Source organism: Vidua chalybeata, chromosome 5 (assembly GCF_026979565.1).
Source record: "Vidua chalybeata isolate OUT-0048 chromosome 5, bVidCha1 merged haplotype, whole genome shotgun sequence".
In the NCBI taxonomy this organism is placed as follows: domain Eukaryota; kingdom Metazoa; phylum Chordata; class Aves; order Passeriformes; family Viduidae; genus Vidua; species Vidua chalybeata.
The window spans coordinates 66,308,373-66,320,085 of NC_071534.1; the positions used below are offsets into that span (position 1 = coordinate 66,308,373).

Below are 11,713 nucleotides of genomic sequence, written 5' to 3' on the forward strand. Positions count from 1 at the left end.
CCTCAGCGCTGCCCGGTGCCGGCAGCGCCCCGGAGCTCCCGCTGCGCTGCCTTCGCTCTGCCCTTCTGCCCCGAGCCGAGGAATAGCTGAGTAACGCGTTATCCTTTTAGGTTCTGCTCTCCTCCCTGAGCCCGCGTGTGCCCTGCATGGAGCTGTTTCATAGACTCATAGGATGTTAAGGGGCTGGAAGGGTTCCAGTTCCAATCACCCCCTGCCATGAGCGGGGACACCTCCCGTGAGACCGGGTTGCTCGAGGCTTTATCCGTCCTGGCATCCACAGCTCCCTGGCAATCTGTTCTGGTGTCTCACCACCCTCACAGTAAAGGATTTCTTCCTAATACTTCACCTAAGTTTCCCCTCTTTCAATTTGTACACATTACCCCTTGTTCTGTCACTACAGTTCTGATGAATAGGCCCTCTCCAGCTTCCCTGTATCTCCTTCAGGTGCTGGAAGGTGCTCTGAAGTCTCCACACAACCGTCTCCAATTTTCTCAGCCTGTGTTTGCAGGGGAGGTGTTCCAACTCCTTATCAACTTCGTGGCCTCCTCTGGACTTGCTCCAGCAGTTCCATGTCCTTGTAGTGTTTGGGACACAGAACTGTGCACAGAGCTCCAGGTGGGCTCTCACAAGGGCAGGGGAGAGGGGCAGAATCTTTGGATGCAGCCGTGGGCTGTGAGCTCACATTGTCAGCTCGTGTTAAGTTTTTTATCAACCACTATTTCGTTTTGCTCAGTCCCAAGTCAAGCATTAACAGAGCAGTATGGGGGATGGTTAAGCCCCGTGGTTCAGCTGTTGTGTCCCGTTCATGGCATTGTTTCCATGCAATGTTTCCTCGTGTGCTCTCACATCTGCACTGTGGGGATGTCTCCCCAGCTGTGTGACACCTCAGCTGTTGGGAAGTTTGATAACACCATGGACCTGCCTCTCACCCTCTTCTGCTTGTGTGAGATAATCCTTGTTTGCTTTGCAGTTACTTGCCCACGTTTTATTTGGCACTCAGTGGGTCATCCATGTTTCTAGATACCATGATAAAAATGAAACATTTTCCCCCTACTTTTCTCCCTCCCCTCAACTTAATTGTTACTTAATTGATGTTGTTTCTAGAATCATAGCGCTGAAGTGCAAGTAACAAGGTTTAAGCGCCTGAGGAGTTTTTAATGATGTTTATCTTCAGCCTAGGTATCTCAGAGTGCTGTTGGTTAAATCGTGCATAAAATGTTGCCAGTGTGTCTTTTGCACACTATAAGAAAAGCTGTATTTCATTTGACCTTGAATTTGCCATGGGACTCCCCCCATTGCTGAGCTTCCATTAAATCTGGTTGCTATCAGCTGGAATGTGTGTTTGGATCAGAGAATATCTTCTGAAAAGTGATTTAGGAAAGCTAATCCATCTATCTAAGTATTAATATTGAAGTATAGTTCTGATATCTTGACTTCTCTCTCAAACTGATTCACAGACCTCAGTTGACTTAAGATTTTAACTGCTGGGAAGGATAATTTGGAAACTGTAGAATGGCTGGATGCTGCCTTGAAAGGAAACCACTCCATAAAGAAATAAGCAATGGGAATAAAGTTACATGTTTTATAAATGGCATGGCTTTTTCAGGACAGAATTTGACCCCAGTTTGAAATAAATGGAAGAAGCAGCATGATTTGCCAGCAGTACACTGTAACACTGGGCACAAAAACTACCAGAGAAAGTAGAAAACATTTATTTTTCCCTCTAATTGATAGTTTGAGTGCTGTTGATTCATGTTCATGTCTTAGAGCTAAGTCAGGTAGCCAGGCTGCTGTATCAGCTGCATTGAATTTTTAACTCAAATGAACTCGTATTTATATGCAGAGGGAATTTTATGAGATAGAAGAACTGCAAGACAAGGCATGATCTGAAAGCTAAATTGGCCTTTAGAAACCTCACATTTTAGTGTTAAATTTAATTTTCAGTTGTAGCTAATTTTGTTTATGAACAAGTGATGTTGCCATCTTTGACAGCATGACTAACATGAGATGCCAGAAATGCAGCCTTCATTTAACCAAACAGTATTTCAGCTTGTAACAGCAGAAATTCTCACTTCAATACTGCCAACTGAATCTGGACAAAAATACTGTTTTGGTGGAACTTCTAAAAATGTCACTATACATAGAGTTACTGCACCCACTTGTGGAGGAGACCCAAACTACAGAATCTGGGATAGATCAGCATTCCTCTCTTTTTGAGATGTTCACCCATTTTAGGTTTTCATGATAATTCAAACCACTGAAACTGTATTTTTTGTTGTTGTTGTTTTAAGTAGCAAGTCACTGCTGATTCTCTCAGGAGAGAACAAGCTGTTTTGAAAACAGGTTCTGCCATGAGATGAGGTTCTAGTATTTTTTTTCAAGATACAACTGTGGTAATCCACATTTGAGAAAGATACACTGGTATTTGTGCAGAAGGATTAGTGTGGTCAATGGAACAGGATTTCCTGTGAGGGGAGAGTAAAAGAGGAAGACTTAGCCCAATCCAAAGACAACTTTAACGAGGCTATGGTTCACTCTCTACTCCTTTGATACATTTATATTGACAATGCAAAAGGCTATAATTCTTTCCAAAGGTAGGAGATGAATTTGCTGTAGCTGGGCATGTAAGGTTTTTGTGTTTTTAAAGACATCACACAGAGCCTCCTTTGACTGTTTCTCCTGGGCTGTGCTTCTTTTTCCTATGTTTGGTGGAAAGCTTGATCTTGTATTTGAGAATCACAGCATGAGGCCATGGCTATTGTCCAGATAAAACTCTTCAATCCTAAGAGAAGGGAGTTCCAACACTGGAACAGCTGACTGAACTGAAGTGGGATAGAAACCAGAACACAAGCAGCTGAACAGATTTTCATACAAGTAGTGGTAATAAAACTATGTTGTTTTGAAAAGGAGCTTCATTGCCTTAAGAGAATATTATAGAACTTTTTTTTTTTTTTTTTTTTTTTTTTTTTAAGGAACAGAATTTGGTTTAACAGGTCAGGGTTTCTTTTCAAGACTTACATTACAGAAAACAAATCTTCACATTTGACCTCTATCACCTACTTCATCCAAAACCACTTTCTTAAGACTTAAGGAAGAGCCTGCCCTGTGTACAGACCAAGGAAATGGTTTAATGTAATTTAGTTTTATTCCTGCTGATAAACAAAAATATTTAGTCCTACCTGTTCCTTTTAACTACTCACTGTAAGTAAAAGTCAATCCAGTATGTAAGAAAGCTGATTGTTGCTCTTTCATGTTTCACTAGCGTGCAATAGATGTTACCACAAAAGGATAAAGATGAAGTAAAAGTTGGGTGTGACAGAGAAGCTTTTCACACACTTTGGTACTATTCTTTGCTAGAGACCACAACAGAGCCTTATTAATCCATAGTTGAAGTTATGGAAAGATTCTTTTTGACTTTATGGAAAGATTATGGCCATCATAACTATGACTATCATAACAATCATCCATGAGTATGGGTGATTGAGATCTTTAAGATTATCTCATCTCATGTCTCCTGGTGTTTAAACTGGTTTCTTTTCACTGGCTTTTGCTTATGATTCATGATGATTTTCAGGATTTCAGTATTAAGTTAATATCAGAGATGGTTTCCTGGTATAAGTTTCTGTGCTGAAAGTGCCCCATAGTACCACAGTCTCACAGGGTCAGTCTCTAATACATTTTTTTTTCTGCTGCCTGCTGTGTCTTTAGGCTGGAACTGGTGCATAATCTCACTTTCCTGGGGATGCAGGCTGAGGCACGAGCTGCAGGTGCAGAGCCTTGCTTTGGGCATTTTTAAAATGAAAAATGCATGGTTGCATGGTGTTGGGCACGTCATTCCCAGTAAGAGACTGACATGCCATGGTCACACTATCACACCAGCCCCATGTGCTGCCCCATGTTTTTTGACCTTGCTTTTTAGTGGAAGGATTGAGTAATTTACGTGTTTATTTGTGATGTGAGCTGGAGGTAGGTTCTAGTTCTTATTTTTAATAGCAGACAGTTTTTACAGGACTTTACTGAAGTCCTCTTGGCATAAGGTTTTTTTTTTTGCACTTTCACAGTGGAGTGCAGAATCCTGTTGTTCAGACACTGTTGACAGAGCATTTCACCCAGATCAGAATGAAACTACTTGAAATGGATTAATTGTCTATATGTATGTCTGACATTTGAATAGGTAAGAAAAGTGTCTTCAGCTGGCATAGCTCCCTGGCAGCTGATAGGACTATTAAAACTGTACAAATCAGGGATTTTACCCAAATTTACATTTCTCCTTTAAATTATTTGACTCTGAAATCACTGGGTGGAGCTGAAAACATGAATTGAACTTGCCATCACACGTCCCTGACTTTCTCCAACAAGCTATATTTGTTAATTTACGGTGCAGAAATGAACCTTTTAACTTTCCACTGAAAGCAAATATTGATTTTGTTTCATATATATCTGGACTTTGCACAGGAGGGGAAAAACCTGACATTCCTGAAAATGGCAGCTGAGACATCCACAGAAGTTGCAAAAACAGCTAAACAGTTCGTCCTTAAGGAAGAGGTACATCATGCTTGGGTTTGACTCTTTTTGTTGTTAAATAACAATTATTTGTGAGTTTGTGAGTGCAGAGTACAAAATGCTAGAGAGGCTGGATGTTCATAAAAACCTATTCAATAGACAAAAAAATTCTTCTGGGTTGTCAGAGAGTTTAAAACATGTGACGTTCCTCTTTATTGAAATAATAATACAAATTATCAACGAGGAAAGAGAAATCTACAGTGTTGCATTATTTTAAGCTGCTTCTCTTTTTTTTTCAGATTTTGCATCTGTTTCTTGTATTGTCTCTTCAGGAGGTTTTTCAATGTTCAGAAATAATGCTGATATGTCTGAGAGACTTTACAAATTGGTGGGTTATGAAACTCAGCAACAGTTTTCTCTATCAAACAGCTTTCTGTCTCTTTAAGGTGGCAAACCACCAAGGGTTGCTTTAACATTTAGGATTGTACCACGTTTTGTGTTTGCTGAAAGGATTTGAATTTAGATAATTGCTGTTTCAAAGACATCAGTAAGGAATTAGTAAGAATAATACCAGTCCTAAGAAAGGATTCTGGAGGTACTTCATTCTTATTAGAAGCACTTTCACCCTAAACTGCCTATATTTGTTTCTGTCCCCTTTAAAGTGAACTCTTAAAAGTTAATCTTTGGTGTTAAGGCAGGTTTGGCAGTGTCCTGCTCTTGTTATAACACAAATGTGATTTATTTGTTCTTCATGGAGTAAACACACTCTTGTAATTTCATCTGGTTTCAAGGCACAAGGAAAAAAGAGATTTGTTTGTATTATGTCCTTTCTCTTGGGCAATTTTTAATACAAATATTTTGCAAGCATTAAAGGATTTAATTTTTTGAATCTTTTTGGATTTTCTATTTAGAGCTAGGTATTTTACAGGCAGCATTTTCATTTTATCCTCTTTTGGTTTGGTTTTGTATAGCTTTTGTATGGTTTTGTTTCTTTGGTTTGTTGTTGTTTGGGGTTTTTTTGTAATGTCTCTTAGTTATTCTCTTTTTTGAACAACTCTTTGATATCACTGGAAATTTATAATTAGATCTTATATATTTTAAGGTGTTTACTTTTTTCAATCATTTTGTGGGTTTAATACAGAGAAGTATTTACCATCTTTCTGCCAGTGGCTCTTATATCAGAAGTGGTTCTGTAACTGTGCAGTAACAGTGTGGCCTGATGCTGGACTATCTTCCATGAAAGTGGGAGTTGATCTTACTTCATTCTTCCTTTTTCTGGGAAGGCACATTCAGGCTGTTATAAGCAGATGTCTTTTGCCCCTCAAAGTAATAGACAAATAAATAAAAATAACTCATTTTAAAACAAGTTACAGTAAAATAAGCAAACTGCTAAGCTAGTATCTTTGGATTTTTCTCTTTCTACATAAAAGATGAGGAAACATCATAGGGAAAATAAACTCACTTATCCCAGAAAAGACATTTGGTCACAGTGTTAATGCCAAGTACTCACTCAGCAGCTCTCAGAACCTAAAGGGGCAGGTATGTGTCACTCTCAGAGCTGCAGAATACAGCAGTTACACAAGGCCACAGTCTGGGATCAGGGCAAGAAGAGTTTCAGCGTAGCTTGGTTTTCAGTCCTGCATGCTCAGCTTTTGGGCTGTGCTCTCTGCTAAGGGGGCACTCGTGAGCACCAGTGTAGCTAAAGTCTGTGCAGCCCAGAGACCCTTTTGCAGCTGATACATTACCCTTGCAAAATCCTACTAAAAAATGAGGACTTTGCAGTACATAAAATCCCACTGAATTAATCAGAACTTGGTTATAAAACTCATGTTAAGAAAAGCTACTGTCTTGGGGTTATATTTTTATTCATATTCAAGAATTTAGAGTAATTTTTTTCTGTATTAGCAATAGGAATGCTGTTGAACATTCCTGCATGTGGTGTGATGCTGAAACCTAAAAAAATTGTGTTGTTTCTCCCAATTCTTTGGAATTAATTTTATAATGTATTTAACAAATCATTCTTTATTTTAGGTAATTGTAGAAAGACAATGGTTGAAGCTTGCAGAAACAACTTACACTGATCCCTTTGGGAAAACCAGGTAATGGCCTCTCTGGTATTGCAAATTCCCAATTTTAGAGACTGGCCCCGGGCTAGAGAGCATGAGCATTACAAACACATCACTCCACACAAGATAAGAGCTGTTCATTGTGAGGTTACTTCAGGGCTCCTGCTGTTCAGAGGAGAGAATCTTACTCCAGCAGATGTGCAAGCATTGAGATTTAATTTGGCTCCTAAATCCTCTTGGGCACATTGGACCTGGATTGTGCTGCATTTCTTTGGAAGGATGCGACACAGAAGCAAGTTCCAGCTGTGCAACTACTCTGTGACAATCAGGGAGTCCATCCTGTGGCTTTTCTGGTTTTTCATTACAAGTTCCTTTTTCCCTGCTGGTGGTGCTGGATCCTGCATATTATTGACAAATTAATGTCCTCTTGTATGTTATCATTTCTGTCCAGTTCTTTTGTACTCTTTAGTTTTGCTGTATTTATGTAGGTGTTAAACATGGCTTTAGTTCCCTCCCCTTAATGTGTTAGATTCTGTACTGATTGTTTTCTCTAGTGCCTCCCAGTTCATCAGCAGAGTATCCTCTTAAAATTAGCAAGATTGGATGTTTTGTGTAACTAAAATTAACTATTTTCTCTCTCCCTCCTTAAGTAAGCAAAAGAAAACTATACTATAGACATTTTATAGTGCCAGTGTATGACAGGGCCTGCCTATGGCCTGCTGATTCTTACAAGACCTCACTGTGTGATGGTACATTTTGCTTTAAGTGAAAGTAGCAAGGGTAGAAGATGATTTATGTATTCATTTGTTCTTTTCTCTGTTTAAACAGAACTTGGGAAACTGTAAAACGTACTGGCAACAAAAAGGGAGTTACAGCTGATGGTAAGAATTGGTGGCTTTTTCTGTTTGCCTTTTTTTCCTGTGAAAGCCCTTCTGATAAGCTGACAATGCAGATTTTGAGCTGATCTGTTCCTGAATGAATGAGGATGTGGAACAGGTGGCTTGGCAGAGCTGGCTTTGCTAATTGAAAAGCTAACTTAAGTGCTGAAGAATCAGAACCTTACTGGTGGGATTGCTTTCCCAAGGCCATTGTGTTCAATTTAAAATGATGGAGCACTTCCTAAGACATCAGGGGTGCCCTGACACAGAGTAGCTCACAAACTGGTGATTGGGTCTGCTGTTAGGGGCCAAGGGGCTCTTTGGAACATGATTTAGAAATGGAGAGTAGAGTTATCTACAGAGGCTTTCAAGCAGTTTCTGTAGGCAGGAGAGCCCTTCCCTGAGGCTCAGTCTTGCTTGGTATATGTGCCTCTGGCTTGCTGGGGAGCTTTGAAGCTCTCTCACCGTGCATGATATAAAGAGCTTAAATTCATCATTCAGGATTCTGGAGCAGGCATCTCAACATTTAATGCTCAGAGTAGCAGCAAGGTTCCTTTCCAGATTTGGCACTAATATCTTTCTGCTACACTCACGTTCCATGTCCTTGTGTCTCCCATGGCTGTGGTAGGTGTAGCAGTGATAGCAGTGCTGCAGAGAACCCTGCACTACGACTGCATTGTCCTGGTGAAACAGTTCAGGCCCCCAATCAATGGCTACTGCTTGGAATTTCCTGCAGGTAAGTGGCTGAAACATTGGGATGAGTCACATATGGTTCAGTGTGTTTAGATTTGCTTGGAGTGTCAATCTTTATGAATTTTATAGGTTGTATGTATTTTATAGGTTAGACTTGAGGATCTCCAAGGTCTTTTCCAACTTAGTTGATTCTGTGATTCTGTGATCTTAATGAAGCTCCAGCTGGAAGACCATGCTGAGCTCCGTGTGCTATTCCAAAATTGGAATATTTGATAATAACAAAACCAAAATAAGCTTGTTTTAGTAGATTGGAGAAAATTCCCTCCACTTCTCCTTTTTCTAAGAGTCAAAGCATTTGGCTTCTTTCCCTCATGAGAATATTAATGCCATTTTTGGGGAAGGCATCATGATTCTGTAGATAATTGGTTAAGGATGTGGGCAGCAGCATAATGAATCCAGGGATTGGAATCCTTCCTAACACTTATCTCACTGTAAAGACAGAGTAGTGATGATGTTTCCCCTTTTCCATAAAGCTTGATTAGATCTCAGGATGGATATTGCAGTTAAGTGGGAAGCTTTTAATTGTTTTTGTGTATTATGTATCTCCCAGGCCTCATTGAGGAAAACGAGTCAGCAGAAAGTGCTGCGCTTCGAGAGCTGAAGGAAGAAACTGGGTACAAGGGGGAAGTCATTGAATGTACTCCAGGTCTTTGCTTTTTTTTGTTTTTTCCCACCAAAGCTAATTCTGTCTTGATGGCTACTCTAAATGTCTGAAATGCTGTAAACCAAAGGGAAAATCCAAGCAGCAAAGCCTATGCAGATTAGCAGGGTAGCATCTCATGGCTGTAAAAGTAAAACTTTGGTCTTTGATGTGAATCAGTTGCCAAACTTCAGTCTGAAGTAAGTTTGATGTCTATAGGGAGGAAATTGCTATTAATTAAGATCCTTTACACAAAACCCAATTATTCAAGCTGTGATTTGGCATTTTAGTGTAAAGGTCTAAATTGCTGGACTTCTGTGAACAGCATCTGTGAACTTAGAAAAAAAGCTGCATAATGCAGAGGTCACCCTTCTGTCAGCTGTGGGGAGGTGACAGTACTTGTGGGGAGGTGACAGTACTCGGGTTCTCCAGCTGGAAAGAAGAAAGGAGAGTAATTGCAGTAAATTTGGAGATCCTTTGGAATATGGTTGTTCCAATCCTATGCTTCCTACATAAGATAAAATGAAGGCAAAATGAGGATCATAAATCAAACTTGAGAAGGTAGGTGAGGCACTTAGGATTTTGAGGAAATGTCATTGCAGTTGAGTCTTGTCTCTCAGTTATTGGGTACAACTGCATGCTGGAGATTGGGAGAGGTTGGAGACAGGTGATGGCAAAATTAGACTCCAACAGACTGAGGAAGTCTATAAGGGATAGTTCACAGTAAATCTTTAGTCTATGGAATGGAAAGTAAATTTGGCTGTGAAAACAAGTCTTCCCAGGCATCTGTAAAAGAGCTGAGAGTTACAGAAGCATTACTTCTAAGAATATGCGAAGACAAAGTTTTCTCTCCTCTTACAGCACAGATGTCTGCCAAATATATATTCTCCTATTGTATCAGATACATTTCTGTGAAAGCTTTTGCTAAAATGTCAAGGTGCCTGACTCCTGCTCTGGAAAATGAACCTCTCCATGTGCTTGTTGGCAGCTCTGTGCTTGGACCCAGGAATGTCAAACAGCACAACACACATTGTGAGCGTCATCATTAATGGAGATGAGGCTGAGAACACAAGACCTAAGCAAAACCTTGGTGAGTTTTGTACCATTTATTTGAACATTTTGAGAAGATAACAAAACAATGGGTTTAAAACAGTTAACCCCACCACTTCACCTCTTCTGTCCTAGCTGATTTGGATACTGCACATCCTTCCAATCACATCCTGCAGTCTAGATGAGTGTGTCTCTGCTGAATCCACTGGGGAAACCCAGCTGCGAAGTGTCAGCTGTTGGCACACTCAGAATAAAATATTTTAGTGCCAAATTTCAGTGAGGGCCATAAGCACTTGTGAACCTAGATACTGCTCTCAGTCGTAGCTTTACTCTGGAAGTAATTGCAGTGTCACTCACAGTCAGTCAGCCATCAAATGCTTTTTAATTGTAAACTCTCGTGTATTTCAACTCCTTAACTCACTACTCTTCTCATTTGCAGATGATGGAGGTACGTAATGTGACTGTGATCTCATTGACAATAAGGTCATGATTCTTCATATGGCAAGTTTTATGTAGAAAAAGTCAGTTAAAACTAGTTTTTATTTGTGCTTGGGTAATCTCCTGACCCTAATCAAATGTGCCTGAGGTTGACTTTGGCCTAGATGCAAATTCCTGTGGGGCATTATTACGTCAATTATCTTTCCCAGTGTTGCACCTATAGCACCAGTATTTCAGGAAATACAAATTACTGACCCCCCCAACAGCTGTAGGTCAAGCCCTAAAGACAATTCAGAGAGACAGGGGAGGGGTAAGCCAGCATAAATTCATCATTAACAAACCCTTTGAGATGGTTTGGTCTTGAAATGCATCTCCAATCCATTCCTGTACCAGGAGAAGCCAGACAAGTTTTCTTCATCAGTGTATTTTTCATTCTCAAAAGGGAGGTTTCTCTTTTTGGGATTCTTATCCTTCATAGCTACCAGCTACACTTTTTACCCCAACTGTTTTTCCAGCTTTTTTCTGCCAAACATTTTTTAGTGAGCCCAGTCACTGCCTTCTCCCATTTAATTGACCTTTTTTTGATACATGAAAGCTCACAACTTTTGGATGGTGATGAGCATTAAATCAGTTTCTTTCCCCTTCTAAATTGCAAGAAACAGAAAACTGAGGTAAATTTCTGTACTGTTCATTAATTTAAGAACGTGTAAACCTTTTTCTTCTCTCCTAGAATTTGTGGAAGTTGTTTCACTTCCAAAGAATGACCTACTGCAAAGGATTGATGGTAAGAACTTTCTGACACATTGAATGCACTAACATGAGCTTCAGTAATCCCTTCTCAGGGCTCTTCATGTCATCTCTCACCCTAGAATACTGTATGTTAAACAAAAAGCTGTGAGAGACCTGGCCAGATATGAGAGTGATAGCAGGAGGAGTTTGCAGTGTCTGGAATGCTACACATCTTCATTTTAGCAAGGACTTAGATTTCTGTAAAGCTGAGGTTTTAACAGCATCTCATGATCTTTTTTCTTTTATTTTCAGAACTAGTAGCAGAGGAACATCTGGCAGTAGATGCCAGAGTTTATACTTATGCATTGGCTCTAAAGCGCGCAGCAGAAAAACCGCTCCAAGTTCCTTTTATGAAGTTCTAGAACTGGACAATGAGAAATTTAATTCAAAAACTGCCCAAGTTGGATGGCTTAGAAGTACAACTCTTCTTGTAATCAAGGTCCTTTGCTTTACTTGTAGAGCAAAAAAAAGTGTTTGTAGTAATGATTCTGGTATTTTTATTTTGAATTATGTAACTGACAAAAATTATTTCCTCTAACTGCTCTGTCAAGCCTTGACAGAGTATTCATAATAAAAATACTGTTTAATTTTCAGAA

At 39.8% G+C, this 11,713-nt stretch overlaps 1 protein-coding gene across 4 annotated transcripts; it reads left to right on the forward strand.

Annotated features, from left to right (window-relative positions):
* The first annotated feature begins 5 nt into the window (after nucleotides 1-5).
* NUDT5 (nudix hydrolase 5) lies at nucleotides 6-11,713 on the forward strand. Of its 4 annotated transcripts, none has more exons than XM_053942864.1 (9): nucleotides 6-85; nucleotides 4,456-4,545; nucleotides 6,535-6,602; nucleotides 7,398-7,450; nucleotides 8,076-8,183; nucleotides 8,751-8,846; nucleotides 9,829-9,939; nucleotides 11,059-11,112; nucleotides 11,370-11,713. In XM_053942864.1, coding segments are annotated over exons 2-8 (501 nt in total). In that variant the 5' UTR covers nucleotides 6-85; nucleotides 4,456-4,482; the 3' UTR covers nucleotides 11,061-11,112; nucleotides 11,370-11,713. The 4 variants fall into 4 exon arrangements, with proteins under 4 accessions (XP_053798839.1, XP_053798841.1, XP_053798840.1 ...); XM_053942866.1 differs by having other exon boundaries at nucleotides 16-90; XM_053942865.1 differs by lacking the exon at nucleotides 6-85 and adding an exon at nucleotides 4,073-4,174.

Excerpts from the sequence above, each read along its gene's own strand:
- NUDT5 (XM_053942864.1), top strand. The coding sequence starts at position 4,483 with ATGGCAGCTGAGACATCCACAGAAGTTGCAAAAACAGCTAAACAGTTC. Across the intron at positions 7,451-8,075 it reads AAAGGGAGTTACAGCTGATG|GTGTAGCAGTGATAGCAGTG; the intron begins GTAAGAATTGGT and ends TGGCTGTGGTAG. Across the intron at positions 8,847-9,828 it reads AGTCATTGAATGTACTCCAG|CTCTGTGCTTGGACCCAGGA; the intron begins GTCTTTGCTTTT and ends GCTTGTTGGCAG.